This window comes from Equus quagga, chromosome 17 (genome assembly GCF_021613505.1).
Source record: "Equus quagga isolate Etosha38 chromosome 17, UCLA_HA_Equagga_1.0, whole genome shotgun sequence".
Lineage (NCBI taxonomy): Eukaryota > Metazoa > Chordata > Mammalia > Perissodactyla > Equidae > Equus > Equus quagga.
In genome coordinates this window covers 7,357,073-7,374,787 of record NC_060283.1, presented here as the reverse complement: position 1 = coordinate 7,374,787, position 17,715 = coordinate 7,357,073, and the positions used below count along the sequence as shown (strand labels likewise).

Below are 17,715 nucleotides of genomic sequence, written 5' to 3'. Positions count from 1 at the left end.
GGGGCCGGAGCGCGCATGCGTAGGTGGGACAGCGGCGCCCGTTCGCTCCTAGCTTCACCGTCTACCCCCGGTCCCGCACGGAAGCCCTAAGTGACGTCAGTCTTCAGTTCCCATGGTAACCCGGAACCGGGGAGAGGGGGGTGGGGCGGGCGCGCGCCCCTAGAGCGGATCCGTTGACGCCGCAGGTGAAAGGGACTTCCTGTTTTCTTTGAAAAAATAAGAAGTGGGGAAAAAAATGCTGTAAACTTATTGAAAGATTAAAAACGATATGTGAGCCAACGGAAGAACGCATAATCTTAGGTGGAAAACACTATAAAGTTGTCAACCCCAAAATGCGTTCACAGATACAATGCATTTCCATTAGAATCTTAACGGAGTTGGGGGTTGATTAAATCATCTCAAAATCATGTAAAATAACTAGGAAAACCGTGGAGAAACTTGTACACAGGTTGATGAGGGGCTTGCCTTTCCAGATAATACGGGATAAAAAACAGTAAAGAAACAACGCGGTGTTGTAGGAAGGTTTAGTGCAATCGAATAGGGTCCCCAAGTAGGTTCCCCACGTGTAGGTAGAAATAGCACAAAGATGGCATTTTAAGTCAGGAAGGAAAAGGTCTAGCTAATAAATGGTACGGAGTCCTCAATCTAAACAGTAAAACGGACGTGGAATGCGATTCAGGAGACTGTCGGGGTCATGTAGAGGTAGAGGCTTTATGAAGACAAGTGTAAGGGAGGAAAAACTTTTCCTCTACCCTCCTTGGTTCTTTGGCTGGCCTAATAATCATATTAACACAGGACAGATTGATGGGAGAAAAACAAATTTAATTATGCAAGTTGTGAGAATGTGAGACCCAAAGAAGTGACCGAAGCACACAGTTTTTATACTTTTTAGACAAAGAGGCAGCAAATCTGAAGAATTAACGAGACAGAGAAGGCTGGGCTTGGGGTAGTAAACTGTTGTAACAATGTTTATGTAGCCTTCTCCGCCCTGAATTCCCCATCTCTGGTGATAAGGACGTCTCTTCCTCCCGTAGAGGGAGGGTACCTTTCAGATGGGACGTTTATTTCCTGCTTTCAGGGGGACAAAGGAAGGTCAAAGTGTCCTTGCACTGGCTGCTTCTTAAGTAATTTAACTCAAAATAAATCAGTAGGCCAAAGTAGCATATTTGGGGGCGGACTGCCCTGAACCCCGTCACAGGAAATTCAAACCAGAAAGAAAAGGTATACTTGGTTACCAAAGAAACTAAAAGTGTATGATAAAAGTCAACAGACAGGGGCTGGCCCCGTGGCCGAGTGGTTAAGTTCGTGCGCTCCGCTGCAGGCGGCCCAGTGTTTCGTTGGTTCGAATTCTGGGCGCGGACATGGCACTGCTCATCAAACCACGCTGAGGCAGCGTCCCACATGCCACAACTAGAAGAACCCACAACGAAGAATACACAACTATGTACCAGGGGGCTTTGGGGAGAAAAAGGAAAAAATAAAATCTTTAAAAAAAAAAAAAGTCAACAGACAATAATGCATTAGGGAAATGTGCTTGCTGTACATATGATAAAGAGCTAATATCTACTATAATATACAAAGAAGTCTAAAAACTAATTAGAAAAGAGAGAAAAACAATAGAAAATGAGCAAAGACGATGAATATGAAGTCTCAGAACAGCAAATCCAAACAGCCAAAAAATATGAAAGCATACCAACCCCCCAAGAAGAGAAATGCAAATTAAGGTAACAATGAGGACTCTTCATAACCATCAAAATAGCAAAAAACAAATGTGCTGGGCCGGCCCGGTGGTGCAGCGGTTAAGTGTGCAAGTTCCACTTCAGTGGCCCGGGCCAGTTTGGATCCCAGGTGCGGACGTGGCACCACTTGGTGAGCCCTGCTATGGCAGGCATTCCCACATATAAAGTAGAGGGAGATGGGCACCGATGTTAGCTCAGGGCCAGTCTTCCTCAGCAAAAAAGAGGAGGATTGGCAGCAGATGTTAGCTCAGGGCTAATCTTCCTCAAAAAAAACCAAAAATGTGCTAACACCTACTGCTGTGAATTTCTTTTTGGGAAAACATTCTGTTGTCTATTAAAATTGTACCCCTTTCAGGAAAAATTAAAAACCCTTTCGATGTAGCAGTCCCACTCCTGGGACTCTGCCCCAAGGCAAGGCCTGTGATTATATAATATCGTGTGTTCAAGGTCTTCTCCTGCAGTTACTGCAGCTTTGTTTGTCATGGCAAAAACCTGGAAACCGAATTTCCATCAATATATGAATGGTTGAACAAACTGGAATATCCATAACCTGGACTATTAGGCAGCCTTGAAAAGTAGTTAATCCATACCAACATAGAGAGATTTCTGTGCTGTATTATTATTAAATGAGAAAAGAAGCAGAGAAATAGATATTACATGATCTTGTTTTTATAAAACAAAGCCCATATATGTGCATGGGTGTTTGCATATTATTATATGAGTATAGAGAAAGCTATGGAAGGAGACACACATTTTCAGCGAAGACATTGGAGAAGGAAACACATACCTAGAAATTGTCTAATATATTTTAGGAGCCCAACATATTTTTTCAATGTGTTTCATACTTTTTAAAAATGTGTGACATGGTCCCATTTGTATAATATTATATATAACTGTATAGATAGAAAGAAATGCATTGACGGGACAATCACCAAATTTCCAATGGTGGGGGATCTAAGGTAATTTTTACTGTTTTTCCTCCTCTTTCTAATTTTTTCTAATTTTTATACTAAGTTATTTATATAATAAAAATGAAGCTAATATTGTCGACAAGAAAGGAGAAATATAAAAGTTTAAATCATCTGTTTGGAGGAAAAATGAATTTATGCAGTAAATATAACAAATTCTATGAAAGAGGGGAGAAAAGAGTCATTCAATGTTACAGCAGATACTGAGTTGAACAGCTTGGTGGATACGACAGTAAATGAAATTCAGTCCCTGCCTTGCAGAAAATCACAGTGTGGCAAAGGAGAAAGACAAATGCACAAAGAAAAATACACTGTTAATACTAATAATGATACCTCCTTACTAATAACGGGGAAGACTGCAGCTGGGGCTGTCTCAGGGGGCGGCCATTTTCACTGCTTCCTGGTCATTTCAGTTTAATTTTCTCTTTTATCCAGGATTTTCTTGGGAGTCTTTTTTAATTACCAAGTTAAAATATTTTGGTCATCTTTTTATTATTAATTTCTATTTTTGTTAGATTTCTGCAGAATGTGGCCTTAAAAATCTCTGCTCTTTCAAAAAAGTACAATTTTCTTTATGGTTAAATGTATGATCAATTTTTCTAAGTGTTCCAAGGACAAATTAATGGCTAGGAGTTTGCATTTTGGCTAGTCCAGCCTCAGTTCTGAGTTCTTTCACATGGAGTAGCTCATTTCATCCTCACGGCCACCTTTGGAGATGACTACTGTCTCTAAGCTATAGATGAGAAAACTGAGGCATGAAAAGGTTAAGTGACTCCTTCAAGGTCCCACAGTCTCCCAGTACAGTCTGCTGGTCCAAAACTCTTCTGGACAGAGCAGGATTGGAATGCAGACCATGCCACTTTCTGGCTGAGGACCGTTGAGCAAACTTCCCCATTTTGAGGCAAGTTGGAGTCCTGCAGACCAGGGCGAGCCATCCTCCAGCTGGCAGCTTGGGAAGGCATTTAATCTCTCCGTGCCTCAGTTTGTCTGTAGAACACAGATGTCGACCAACACTACTCTCCAGGGTGCTATGCTGATTCAATGAGATGAGAGGGCACAGTTGGCTTTTGTGGGGTGTCTCCTGAGCTGCGGGGGCAAGGATTACGCCACAGATGCTTCCTGATTTTATACAAAGGTGCAGTATCATAAAAAATATCTATCTGGTCTTTGTCCTCAGATCCTGGCCCAGAGCGTCAAAAACCCTAGGGAGTTCCTAAGTGATAGGAGTGTCTTTCATTATTCATGATGAGCCCCTTTGGACTAACCTGAGTTTAGCTAACAGGGTGACTCACTGTCAGCTCTGAGGGCCCTGAGACAGCTTTGGGATGGTGCCTGGTCACCAGAAAACACAGCTCTCAGCCCCACCCCCCACTTCAGGGGCTGGAGATTGCATTCAGTCACATGGCCGGTGATTTAATCAATCATGCCTCTGTAATAAAGCCTCAATAAAAACGCTGAACAACGAGGTTCAGAGAGCTTCCGGGTTGGTGAACATATCAATGTGACAGGAGGGTGACGCAGCCTGCCTCTACAGGGACAGCAGCTCCTGGGCTCAGCAGTCTTTCACACCTTGCTGTCCTATGCATCTCTTCATAGCTGTGCATTTGTATCCTTTATAATAAAATGGTAATCATAACATAGTGCTTTCCTGAGTTGTGTGTGTCATTCTGGCAAATTATGAAACCTGAGTGGGATTGTGGGAAACCCCAAATTTGTAGCCGAATTGGACAGAGGTGTGGGTAGCCTGGAGACCCAGGACTTGTGGCTGAATTCCTTAACCTGTGGGGTCTGCCAACTCAGGGTAGTTTGTGGCAGAACGGAATGGAATTGTGGGATATCCAGTCACTGTGAGAATTAGTGTTGGAATATAAAGAGTAAGAAGCTTCGGTGCCTTCCTGCTAATCCTGGCATTTTCCATTTACCTCTACATCTGATAGTTCAGAAGCCCCAGTTCTCAGGCAAGGCTGAGACGGAGGGTCACCCAGCTAGCTGGGACAGCAGGGAGCCAACCCGTGGCTGGCTGCTCAGCGTCCAGCCTTTAGAGAGCCCAGATGACTCCATTGCCTGAATTAGGAATAATCCTGTCTTCCATGGAGCGAGCACCCAGGGTGCATCAAGTACTTTTCATAATTTGGTTTTCTAATTTTATTTACAGCTTCCTATTGTTACCTATATTAAAGGTAATTTGAACTCGAGGGAGATAGGCAGTGGAATTTGTGGAATTAGATACAAATTAGAAATAGTAGTCTAATAGATAGGTGCAAATCACATATCTAGTAAAGGACTTGTATCCAGACTTTGAAAACTGAACCATAAGAAAACAATCTTTTTTTTTTTTTTGAGGAAGATTAGCCCTGAGCTAACTGCTGCCAATCCTCCTCTTTTTGCTGAGGAAGACTGTCCCTGAGCTAACATCCATGCCCATCTTCCTCTACTTTATATATGGGACGCCTACCACAGCATGGCTTTTGCCAAGTGGTGCCATGTCCGCATCCGGGATCCGAACCAGCGAACCCCAGGCTGCTGGAGCAGAACCTGTGCACTTAACCGCTGCACCACCAGGCCGGCCCCAACAATCCTATTGTTTAAAAGCAAAAGATTTGAACACTTTACCAAAGAATATGTATAGATGGTAAATAAGTACAGGAAAAGATCTCAAGATCATTAGTCATGAAAGAAATGTAAATTAAAATTACTATGCAATACCACTATACACGGATTTGAGCAGCCAACGTTAAACAAGACTGACTAGACCAAGTTTTGGTGAGGATGTGGAGGAACCGGATCCCTCCTCCACTGCTGGTGGGAGTGTAAAATGGTGCAGCTGCTTGGAAAACAGTTGGGTGGTTTCTTAGAAAGTTAACACCTACCACATGACCCAGCGCTTCCACTGCAAGATATTTACCAAGAGAAAGGCGAGTATATTTCCACACAAAGAAGCATACATGAATGTTCACTGCAGCTGTATTTGTAATAGTCCAAAACTGGAAACAGCCCAAATGTCCATCGATAGGTGACTAGCTAAACAAACTGTGGTACGTCCATAAAATGGAATACTACTTGGCAATAAAATGGAATGAGTCCTAATACATGCAACAACAGGGACGAATCTCAAAATAATTATGCTTAAAGAAGTCAGACAAAAAAGGAGTCCATACTGTATGATTCTATTTATAGAGATTCTGGAAAATGCAAGTTCATCTACAGTGACAACGCAGATCCTTGGTGACTTGGGGATGGGGAGGGGAGGTCGAGGAGGAGGGTGTGACTACAGTGGGGCAGAGGAAGCTTTTGGGGTGAGGAGATGTTCGTATCTGGACTGTGGTGATGGTTTCCCGGGGGTATATACATGTCTAAGTCATCAGAGTGCATTTTTAATATATGCAGTTTATTGCATGCCACTTAGACGGTGAGAAAGCCGTTTCTACACAAACACTGATTTCATCATCTCCACTTGATTTCATCACTGAGGAAAGCATTTATCTTGGCTTTCTGTTTTTGTTTTTTAAGCCGTTATAGGGTTTTCATTTTTGAGTGATTACTTTAAAATACTTAACTTACATTTTCTTACATGGTATTTCTTACATACAAAAGGATGTGTGGCACCCTATGTGAGTTTGGAACTGAGTTAAAATTGAACGCCCGCGAACCTACCACCCAACGTCAGAACCAAGATATTACCAACCCTTTGCAAATTCTGGGGTCCTCCTCCCCGCTCAACTCCCCTCACAGGGACCATCATCTTGAATTTTGTGCTTTCTCTCCCCCTGATCTCCCAACAGAGGTTTATCACATGTGCATGTCTCGCCAGACAATAGATGGTTTCATTTTGCTTGTTTTGAGCTTTATAAAATGCTGCCATACTGTGTGTAGTTTTATGCGATTTGCTGTTTTCATTCAGCACCAAGTCTCTGAGGTCCATCTGTGTTGCTGTGTTATGTGAATATGGTATCTCCCAGCCTCCCAGCAGCCCTGCAGGCTGACACAGGATATGGTGCACCCGGAAAACAGAGCTCAGCAGGCTGGCCCGGGCCAGGGGCCCGCTGCAGGGGCTCCCCTTCATCTCAGCACACACATTCCTTTACTTGGAGAGCAGCACTGAGGGCCTGCTGCGTGCCAGGCAGGGACCAGGTGCTGGACACGCCACAGGGAACAAGGCCACATTCTGGTTGTCCCCTTGACCCTCACTTGCCTTGGTGTATAGGCCAGCTCCCAGATATCCTGGGGCACCCATGTCTCCTCACTTACCCACAGAATGGCTTAGAGAGGCTGACCTGACCATCCCAGAAGCTTCCACCTGGGGAGGGCAATCTGACAGTGGCTATCACAAGGACAAACGCAGCCACCTCTGACCCAGCAATGCCACTTCCAGGAATTCATCCTATAGGACACTTGAATATGTACCGTGGCCTTGGCATAAGAATACTGCAGGATCGTTTGTAATATCAAAGTAGTAGGAACAAATTTCCATCAATAGGGATCTAATTGGCTAGTTAATTACCATTAGTTATGGGAAATGCATACAGTGAAATACCACTAGCTATAAAAAAACCAAGAGGGAGGCACTGGTAATGGTCAGCTCTTCAGGGCAGATTTTAAAAGGGTAGGATGAGAACAGTGGAAGGAATACGTTACCATGTGTATAAAAAGGGCAAATAATACCTATGAGACTGCTTAGATATGCATAAACACTTCTGGAGGGTTCCTGAGTAATTGGGATCTCGGGGCTGGTCGTGGGGGGGGGGGGGGTGACTTTCATTGTATCTATTTTGTATTTTTTAAAGTTGTGTACCATGGCCTAGGGCTGCCTGTTAAAAAATAGATAAACATTTCAGCCTTTCAGTACATATCCAGCTTCCTGGCCTTTCTTTGGCTTGTGGCCAGCCTTTGCTGGCGGCAAACATTTTATCAGAGGCTCTGGCTTTTCCCAGACCCCTCTCTTTGGACATTACACGCTGACCCCCAACCCCCCTTTTCAGACCAGGGTGGCAGCCAAGGGCTGGGGCAACCTGCCACAAGGTGGCGCTGTCTGCCGCCTGCTGCTCTGTGGACAGAAGGTCAGTCTTCCCTGGGCACCTGGGGTCCTGGGTCAGGGGCCTCTGCTGAGTGGAGCCCACCTCCCCACCCCTGGCACTCCTCAACTTAATCCTGCACCTCTACCAAGAATCTGGAAATTTGGAAGTTAGGACTCGTATCCCTGTCACCCCCCATTTGACCCATCAAATGCCCTCCAGTGGGTGCAGACAAACACTCAGAACTTGGAAGGTGCCTCTCACCCTTCTCTGGGTCTCACGGAGAACACAGGTGTGCGTGCCCGGTACACAGCAGTGCCCCGTGCAGCGTCTCCTCCCCTGGTCTGACTCCCCATTTCAGCCTCCTGGTCACTAGGATGACTCAGAGCAGTCGGGGATCTGCTGGGGGTGGACAAGGGACAATATGACAACCATGGGATTGCCTGGGTCCCCAGGGTACCAGGGACTAAGCTGCCGCCGGCTCTTCACATAAGCTGCCAACTACCCACCCACTCATCGTTTCATTCATTTATTAAATATTTACCAACGGCCCACCAGGTGTAGAGAAGTCCTCATGCAAACACTTGGCCTGAACATCAGAAGGGAAATGATCGGGCCAAACTCGGCTCACACTCCTCTCCCAGACCCAGGGCCTTCCCTGCTCTCCTGCCCCCAGACCCCCACTCTCTGCAGCCGGATCCTGCCCGTGCCCCCGACCCCTCCTTCAAGGCCAGCTGCCATCCTGCCTCCTCGGCCTCACCTGCCCAAAGGCTGTGGTCAAGAGCCTGGTCCATGCCTGGGGTGCGGAGCTCTCTAAGAGGGAAACGTGGGTGAATGACAGAGCAAAGCACAAGGTAAGCTGTGGGCGGACGGACGTGCCCTCGAGAGGCTGGCTCCAGCAGGGGTCCAGCTTGGTAGTGACCCCTCTGTAAGCCCAGGGCCGGGCACTAGGAGGCCTTCTGGGAATACTTGTTGAACGGACACGGGCTGATCTGCTGAGTCTAATGAAAGATCATGCCTGTATTCAGTAATAGGGCCTGACAGAGTCCACAGAGGCAGCAGGTGGGAGGCAGGGAGGCAGCCCCAGGCCTGGGCAGGGTACACAGGTTGTGGCAGGCTCTCCCTAGGCCAGCAGCCTCCCTGTGGCTGGGTGGAGCAGGCCTTCCACAGGCCGCCTGGTGAGATCCCATATGAGGCAGCGCTGCCCCAGATGAAAGTCCCTTTGTTCAGGGGCCCCCTCATCTGCATGACTCCTTGGGCACAAAAGAGGCCTCGCACTGCAGAGCTGAGGGCTCATCCTGAGCAGGGGAGCGGAGGAAGACAGTGCCCCTGAGAGGCCTGCTGGCACCATGGGCCTCCCCATCACCTCTGCCCAGCTCCCCTTCCATGGTGCATCCACAGCAGCTGGTGCCACAGAGGATGTGCGGGAGGGAGGGAGGGAGGGAGGAAGGAGGAGGGAGGGAGGGAGGTGGAAGGAAGGAGGAAGGAGATGAGGCAGTGGGCTCAGCGCCCCCAGACCCAGAGAGACCAGTGGAATAAAATTAAACCAGCTTTAATATCAATATAGTCTCTCTTTTAAATACCGTGTTCCCCAGGACAAGGCGCAGGGGCAGGCTCTTGGCAGGAAGAGTGGAAAGGAAATGTGGAACAAAATGGAATGGATCCCCTGGGGCCCGCCCTACCCTGCCCAGGGCCCCTGCCACGGGGCACTAGGGACTGGGCTGCCTGTGGGGGAGGGGGAGGCGACAGCAGCTTCCTCTGGTCCAGTTACTGCAGAGGCTTGGGTGGGCTCCCCTCCTCACCCTGCCCTGCCCCCAAACTCTTCTCAGGATCATTTCTGCCCTTTAGACCAGCAGAGCCAGGGCCTGGGCGCCTCTGATCTGGGAGGGGGCCCTTTGCCTAAAAGGGACTGTGGCTAAGGCATGGGGCGCGGCGGGGGAGTGCCCGGCCCGCTCAGTAACTGCTCTGATGGCCCGTGAGAATGTAGAGGTTGCTGTGAGCCTCTGGGTTGTCGGTGGGAATGCTCTCGAGGATGATGTCTCTGAGGGGAGAGAGAGCTGGAGGTGAGCAGGGCGGGAAGACACTGGGTGTGGCCATGCGGCCTCGGGGGGCGGGTGAAGGGGAAGCCGGGCACCCCTCCTACCTGTGGGCCCCAAGCACTCGGAAGATCCTCGTCTTGTCTGTGATCTCCTGGGTCACCTGGGAAGAAAAGGGGCACTGAGGCCACTCCTAAGAGGTGGGGACAACCCGGTGGGGGGCAGCCAGGTTCCTGAGTCCCACTCACCTCATTGGTGTCCAGGCTGCGACCTTGCATCCCGTGGCTCCAGAAGGCCAGCACGCTGTCCTGCAGACACACTAGGAGGGGCCGCGCTGCCATCAGCCCTGCGCCTGCCCTGAGGATGCTGGGTCCCCCAGCCACACCCCAGGCCCAGGGCTGGGCCACAGAGGTCCTCACGGACTGCAGGTAACCAGGATGGCTCTCAAGAGGGGCTTGGAGACCTGCCTCCTTGTCCTGCTGCCAGCCCCTAGCCCCTGGACCATATCACATGCTCCAGGCTGGGGACACCCCCGCCTCCACCTGTGTCCGGCTCACTCACCCACAGTCTCAATGGAGAAGTCGAAGGTCAGCACAGGCGCCAGTGTGGCCGTGGGCTCGCCCAGCAGGTTGACAATCCTTACGCAGCCTGCACAGGGAAAGGGCTGATGGGCGGGGAGGGGGAGGCAGACCCACATGGCTTCCCCCACCCCACCTTCCGCTGCCCCCTGCCGCAACCCCACGGACACTCACGGTCAAAGCAGACTAGGATTGTGTCCCTGTCCACCTGAATCACTTGCTGGGCCGAGCCTGGGAGCCCATCTGCAGGCAGAGAAGGGACACAAGGCCTGGCTGAGCCACCAGCCCTGCTCTGGCCCCAGGAGCAGGACACAGGTGACGGGCTGCAGCCAGCCTTTGGCTACAGGCACATCTCAGCCTCACAACGGCTCGGTAGGGTCAGGATCCCTAATGTCGCTGCCCAGCTGGGGAACCGAGGCTGAGAAGGAAGCGAGCATCCTCGGGCCCTTGGGGAACAGGGAGAGTCCCCAGGAGCCGCGGGAGGATGGAGAAGCAGGCTTCGTGACTCAGTCCTGTGTGACCTCAAATCTCCAAGCCTCAGTTTCCTCCTGTGTAACAAGGGCCTGATGTGGGGCCGTTTGTGAGGATTAAGAGTGAAATCTCATGTGAGACCCCGCTCGGGGCACAGCGTGGGGCCTTCCCTCCTCCATCACCCTCTGCCACTCGCGCTGCAACCCTGAGCGGTCCCCGCATCCAGGGTCCTGCTCCCTCGCTCAGAATGGAGGCCTCCAGCACCTGCCTTGCCCCATTTGGCTCTGTCCCTGCGGCCCCTGCAGTGCTGGTCCGCCTTTCCTCAGCCGCTGAGCTCTCTGGTCTAATGAGCTCTTTTACGGAAGCCCAGCTGAAGGGAGGCTGGGAACTCTGGGCCCCCAAGGTCTCCATGGACCACAGGCTGTGGGGAACTCTCTCTCAAACACACACACCCCCCCATCCCCGCGTGTGCAGCAGCCCAGCCCTCCAGCTCACCAGGTGGGATGAGGACATCCGGCGTCAGGCCCGCCTCCAGGGGCAGGACGTGGAACAGGACGCGGCAGCCAGGCCCCTCGGGGCTCTCAGCCCCCACGCACACCTGCGGGAGCTCCTTCCCATCCAGCACCAGCGGCTCCAGCATCCCTGCTGGGCTGGGCAAGGGGCTGGAGAAGTTCTGGGGGCAGCAGGGGTGCTCAGGTCTCCACGTCCCCTCTCCAGCCCCCTGCCACCCGCCTGAGGGTCCCCTGGCCTCAGCCCCGCCTCCCACCTTGAGCAGCAGGAACTTCTGCAGCGGCTCGTACCACTGCAGCAGGAGCAGGCTGGTGGGCAGGGCGGCCAGCAGGAAGGTGCTGCCTGTGTAGGGGTTCCGCACTGCGAGAGAGGCAAGCCATGGGCACTGGGCATCCCCCGCGCCCCGACCCCTCCCGGCCCCACCCTGCGCAGCCCTTACCCACGCGACACTGCAGGCAGCCCTTGGTGTCAGGAATCTTGGTGGACAGGGCGAAGCGCCTGTAGAAGTGACAACCAGGGCGTGCGTCACGGGCCTTGCCCGCCTTACAGGTGAGAGACTGAGGTTCAGAGAGGCAAAGCAACTTGCCCGGGTAACACAGCTGTGAAGGACACAGGATCCGGAGCTGGTCTCGTGGCTGCGGCACCCACCTCTGCAGCCCGCAGCATCTCTGTCCCGTCCAGGGGTTTGGGGCACAGAATTACCTCTAACTGTGCAACTCTGGGCATGTCACTTAACCTCTGCACACTTCGATTCCCTCATCTGTAGAATGGGGCTAACGGGCGCCCACCTCGGAGGGTCCCGGTGGGGATTACATGAGTTGACACGGGGGAGGGCGTACAGCAGAGCCCGGCACTCACAGAGGGTGTCACCATCCCAAAGGACTACTTTGCACCTATCTCCAGTCCTTGAAATCCCTTTTAGCCGATGGCAGGGTATAAATGAAGGAATGAATGAAGAAACAAGAGCATGGAAGGCCCAGGTCACAGAGGGGCACCCAGGCGCAAGGAGGTCAGGACTCGCAAGGAAAGGCCAGCAGCTGCCCTCTGCTGCCAGTGGGTCGCTCCCATTGGGGCCTGGGGAGAAGTGGAGTCCTTGTCTTGGTTACTAGCTGTTCCCCAGACCCCAGGGGACTTTCTGAGCCTGTTTCTTCCTCTGGGGAACAGAGCCGCATGTCAGCAGCCCTGCCACCTCCCCCTGGTGACCCAGGTCCTGTCTGCGCCCTCTACCAGGATGTGGGCCCCGCTGAGGAAGCCAACGCCTGTCTCTCTCTCTCTCTCTCTTTCTGCCCCTCTGTCCTCTCTCTTCTGTCTCCCCAGTTCCTTCTCCTCTCTTCCCCAACTGGCCTTTGGGTGGGACAGAAGCAAATATTTTTGTATTTGTTTTTATCTCCAAACATTCTGGTTCTCCACTCTTTACATTTGAAGTGTACTCTGTGACTCCGGGGTTTCCCAGACACAGGCCCAATGCTGCCTGTGACAGGCTGGGGCTCTGATGGGCCTGTTTCCTGCAGGTCCTGGGCCAAAGCAGACACTCGCTTGGGGACAGGACTCAGGAAGCCCTGAGGCCACAGAGCTCCAGATGCAGTCCTGGAGTGAGCACGCCGCAGGAAGGGCTGGGCCCCATCTCCCCAGCTGGTGTGGCCACCGGCCTGGCCTCCCCTGCCTGGCCCTCTGGCTGCCACCCGCCACCTGGTCATAACAGTGTCTAAGCTCACAGCCCCCCGCCCCTGAACTCAGCCTCGCCCAGCCAACAGCTGACAGAGGCCCCGCTTGCACATCTCAAACTCAGTGTGACAACACTGAACTCCGCTCCACCCACCGCTGATGACAGCTCCATCCTTCCGCTGCCTAGCCTGAAAACCAAACCTTGGAGTCATCCTTCACTCCTCTTTCTCTTCCATCCACCAATTGTCAGGAAATCCTGCTGGTTCCACTTTCAAAATAAAACCAGAATCCCACTACTTTTCTTCTTCAATGCCACCCCGGTCCAAGCCACCGTCACCTCCCACCTGCTGACTGCACCTGGCTCCTGACAGGTCTCCTGCTTCCACATTCATCTCCTCCAGTCTGTTCTCAACACAGTAGCCAGAGTGACCCATGAAAACCTCAGTCCTTGTCACTTCTGCAGGGGCCCTCAGGCTGCTCTGATTCAAAGCCAAATGCCTAATGTGGCCACAGAGCCCTCACAGATCATCTCCCCCTCACTCCATCCATCTGGCCACGCCAGCCTCCTTCCTTGCTGTTCCTCAAATAGGCCAGGCCCACTCCTGCCTCAGGGCCTTTGCACTGGCTGTGCCCGCCCTCTGGGATGCCCTTCCCCCAGAACTCAATAGGGCTCGCTCCATCACCTGCTCCAAGTCTTTGCTCAAACAGCACCATCTCAGCGAGGTCCTTCCTGACCACCCTGTTTAAAACCGCAAGCCGAGCCCCACCCCTCCTGGCCCTCCTTCTCTTCTCCTTGCTCTTCTTCATGTAGCACTTTCCCCTCTATGCACCACCACAGAATATACTCCTTTTTTGTTGGATTGTTTGTTGTCTGTCTCTCTCGACAAGAAGGTCTGGAGAATGTAAGGGTCACTTTAGTTCACAGACGCATCTCATGCCCCCAGAACACTGCCTGAAACATCCTAGGTGCTGAGTGGGTGTTTGTTGAATGACTGAATGAGGGACTCTACCTTGGATGTCCTGTGCCTCATAAAACACACAACCTACTCTGCTCCTCTGGAGGTCTCCCCATCCCTCCCTCTCCCTTAGACTCACTCCTATCAGTCCCTAACTCCTGTCAATACCACTTCCTCAATCCTGCTCGGGTCTGTCCAGTTGTCACCATCTGGTAGCCTAGTCCCCATCATCTGCCAGCCAGCAGATGCCTCTTGTTTTCATCTGTCCCGAAAAGCCCCTCTCTCCTTCTCCCTAGCTCCAGGAGAGGGCATGTGACCCAGGCCTGGCCCCCGAGCTCCTTGTCCCCTGGCCACCAACACTGGCTCAAGGGTGGGCCTGGACCTCAGCTGGATCAGTGAAGACTGGCCCCAGGACTTCTGTGAGAATTACTTGGAAATACTAGTTCCACAGGGTTGCTCGCTAATAGAAAGCAGGCCTGGGACTGCAGGCAGCCTTCACTGCACAGGAAAGCCGAGTGAGAATGAGGGCGACAAGAGGACAACAGAGCCAGGAGAGGCAGGAAAATTCCTGATGATGCCGTGTAAGCCTGGATCCAGCCGGGCCTGAAGCTAACCCTACTCCTGGACTTTCAGTTACAGGAGCCATGAAATTCCCTTTTGCGCTTAAGCCAGTGAGTGAACCACCTGCAACAGGAAGAATCCTGATGACACACAGAGAGACCCTTCTAAAATGCTCACGGCACTACTACCAGATGAACATAGCCTGAATCCTGGGCCTGGCATCAAAGGAAGGGCTCTGCCACCCGTGTAGCTTCCTCTCAGGCTGCTCCACCCTCCTCCCTCAGGCCAAACACCTGTAACTCCCCAGACCACCTGCAGGCATTCGTGCTTGCTCTTCCCGCTGCCTGGAATGCTATTCCCTAACTCATCTGCTGGAAGACCTCTGTGCACTTTCAAACTCCATGAGCTCGCCTGGCCTCTCTGAGGCCTCCTCCCAGCTCTCCCTCGAGTTCACCTCAGAACCAGGGGCCGAGTGACAAGGACTCATCTGATTCGTCACCTCCACGGCCAGCGTAAGACCTGGCCTGTAACAGCGCTCAGTGCTCAGCACCCGTCTTCCCCACAGCCTCGTGAGCACAGCTCCCACAGCAAAGTACCTGCACGTCCACTGTCTCCCTACCCCCCAACAGGCCTGGGGACAGGGGCAGGGGGCTATTGACTGCACGGACAGATGGGGAAGCTGAGGCTTGGGGAGGCACAGCGACATGTCTAAGATCACAACAGAAATGGGCAAGGCCCTCTTCCACCCGGGCTGTGCCCCCTGCCCCTGCCTCCCGCCCCCGCTCCCCAGTCCCTGACCTGGGGATGATGCGCTGGGTGAGGCGGTTGGTAGGGATGGAGAGAGGCACCTGCTGCTGTAGGCGCCGCTGCTCGAACAGGCCTGGGAGGTCGTGGGCCCAGACATGCGTGGATTTCCCTGCGGGGGAGAGGGGGAGGCTCACGGTGCCGCAGGGGTGGGCGGGTGCAGGCCCCGCCCCACCTGCCCCGACCACTGGTACCTGAGAGCGACAGCAGCACGTTATTCACACAGTAGAGCCAGGCGCAGCGGTGCGAGATCAGCTGGAGGCCACAGAGGGACAGGGCGTCAGCCCCCGAGGTCCCCCGGGGCCCTCTGCCCCCCCACGGCCAGCTCGGCCTCACCTTCTCCAATGTATCCTCATGCAGTTCGTGCAGGTTGAGGGTGTAGATGCCTTCCTCGGCCCCCACCACCAGGAACTGGTCTGCAGGGTTGGGGATGGGGTCAGAGGTCAGTGGCCCAAGCTGGATACTCCCAGGCCCCTGCTTCCATCCCGCCCCTGGCCTACCCCGGGTGACAGGGTGAATCCAGGTGACAGCAGCGTGGATCCGCAGGGGGCAGCCATTGAAGACCTTGGAGAAGCAGGCGCCCATCTGTGGGGAGACGAGGCTGAGGAGGAGGCGTGGGGCAGCGGGCAGGGCTGTGGGCAGCGGGGCTGCGGGGCAGACACTTACGTGCACCTTGGGGGTCGGGGGGAGCCCGTGGCAGGACGATCTCTGGGACAGAGGGAAGGAGTCAGGGCCAAGATGACATCCGCAGCCTCCCACCTCCCCAGCCCCTCGGGAGCACCCCCTCACCTCAGGATCCAACCGGTGCTTCATGGTGGCCCAGGCGGTGGGGAGCACTGGGGGGCTGTCAGGGCCTCGGAGAGGTGGGGGCGGGGTTCCTGCGGGCACAGACCCGCCGTGAATTCCAGCCCAGGACCCCCAACCTGGGCCTGCCGCCTGGTCCCCCAGGCCTGGGACTCACCTGGGGGGCTGGATAGAGGGTCCTCAGCTGGGGGCACAGAGGGGGACGACCCCAAAAATGGGGCCCGCTTGATGGTGCCCATGGCGTCATCGGGGGAGTCCAGCTCCTGGCAGGAGGGTCACAGGGCCCCACCCGGCTGTGAGCAGGTCACCCTGTAACCGTGTCCCACCCCAAGTGTGCCCTCTACAGCACTGCCCCCAGCCCCAGCTCCAGCTTCCTCCCACCCTGTACCTGGAGTTCCAAGGCTGGCCGGATAGTCAGGCTCCTGCAGACGAGGCATGACATGTGACTGGGCCCCAGGACGGGGGCCTCCCCGCTCCTCCAGGCCCAGCCCCTCACCTTTCCTCCAGGGCCTCCTGGACCGACTGCAGCAGGCTCCTGGACAGGCAGGCGAAGGGGTCAGAGGTCAGCCTTTTCTGCTGCCCCCAACCCCTCCCCTGCGCCTTCCCTCTGCCTCACTCACCCACTCAGCTCATCCTTTCCCAGCAGCGTCCACTCCTCCTCCCACTGTGGGGAAAGCAAGTCAGAAAGACCAGGAGAGAGGCAGAGAGACAATGTGAGAGGCAATCAAGAGATTGTGGGAGACAGAGAGGACAGACAGACAGATGGAAAATGAAATGGTAGCAGGCAAGAGATCTGTGAGAGAAAGAGAGACAATGAGAAGCAGAGAGATTGAGAAAAACAGGGACACAGAAACAAAGAGTGAGAGAGAATGAGACTGAGATGGTGGGAGCGAAGAGAGATGCTGATGAGAGACGGTGAGAGAGCAGGGGAACAGTGAGTCAGACAATCAGGGGCGGACGTGGAGACTGAGGCAGAGAGAAACACGTTGAAGGCGGGGGGCTCAGGCGTGTGACAGCCCACTTTTTAGAAAGGCGGGGTCACCCTGCCACCTTCCAGCCAGCTATCCAAAAGAACTTGGCCCAGGAGGGAGCTGCCAGCCTGCCGTGTCCCTGGGAGGGACAGGCCTGCTGGGAGCCCTCCCAGGCCTGAGGGCCAGGCGGTCCCCTCTGCAAGGCTCTGCGACTTCAGACGCTGACCTCCAGCAGCCCCCAGCCCACGCTGCGCGCCACCCCCCGCCCTCAGCCAGCCCCTCACCGGCTCATTGAGGGGGTCCGTTTCCTTCCTGCGTGGGGCGCCGAATTTCACCTGGTGAACTGGGGGGCCCAGATACAGCGGTTGGGGGCCAGAGTCTTAGGACTGACCCCCACACTCACACCAAAGCCACACACACAACCCCCGCACCAAATGCACACGCATCGCCCTCCCACCCCCACACACTCAGCCCCCACCAGCACATGCACACACACAGCCCCCAATCCACGCAACACTGCCCCCGAAATCCACACCCCCACACGAAATCCACACACACGGCTCCACACTAAATCCACACACACGGCCACACACCAAATCCACACACACGGCCCCCACACCAAATCCACACACACGGCCCC

At 53.7% G+C, this 17,715-nt stretch overlaps 1 protein-coding gene across 3 annotated transcripts in view; it reads right to left on the bottom strand.

Annotated features, from left to right (window-relative positions):
* Nucleotides 1-9,255: 9,255 nt before the first annotated feature.
* The window catches only part of MAP4K2 (mitogen-activated protein kinase kinase kinase kinase 2), a 12,031-nt gene continuing 3,571 nt past the window's right edge, over nt 9,256-17,715 (bottom strand). For 2 of the 3 annotated variants that reach the window (XM_046644312.1, XM_046644313.1), the window contains 19 exons: nt 17,360-17,418; nt 16,725-16,768; nt 16,601-16,639; nt 16,493-16,526; nt 16,262-16,367; nt 16,090-16,178; nt 15,967-16,008; nt 15,801-15,885; nt 15,637-15,716; nt 15,495-15,555; nt 15,295-15,412; nt 11,754-11,812; nt 11,571-11,674; nt 11,300-11,477; nt 10,508-10,576; nt 10,317-10,403; nt 10,004-10,074; nt 9,863-9,918; nt 9,256-9,760 (listed from right to left, as the gene is read on the bottom strand). In XM_046644312.1, the coding sequence (XP_046500268.1) occupies nt 9,673-9,760; nt 9,863-9,918; nt 10,004-10,074; nt 10,317-10,403; nt 10,508-10,576; nt 11,300-11,477; nt 11,571-11,674; nt 11,754-11,812; nt 15,295-15,412; nt 15,495-15,555; nt 15,637-15,716; nt 15,801-15,885; nt 15,967-16,008; nt 16,090-16,178; nt 16,262-16,367; nt 16,493-16,526; nt 16,601-16,639; nt 16,725-16,768; nt 17,360-17,418 (1,469 nt within the window). In that variant the 3' untranslated portion in view covers nt 9,256-9,672. Of the gene's footprint in view, nt 9,761-9,862; nt 9,919-10,003; nt 10,075-10,316; nt 10,404-10,507; nt 10,577-11,299; nt 11,478-11,570; nt 11,675-11,753; nt 11,914-15,294; nt 15,413-15,494; nt 15,556-15,636; nt 15,717-15,800; nt 15,886-15,966; nt 16,009-16,089; nt 16,179-16,261; nt 16,368-16,492; nt 16,527-16,600; nt 16,640-16,724; nt 16,769-17,359; nt 17,419-17,715 lie in introns of those variants that run through there. The other variant, XR_006885836.1, reaches the window with a different exon arrangement.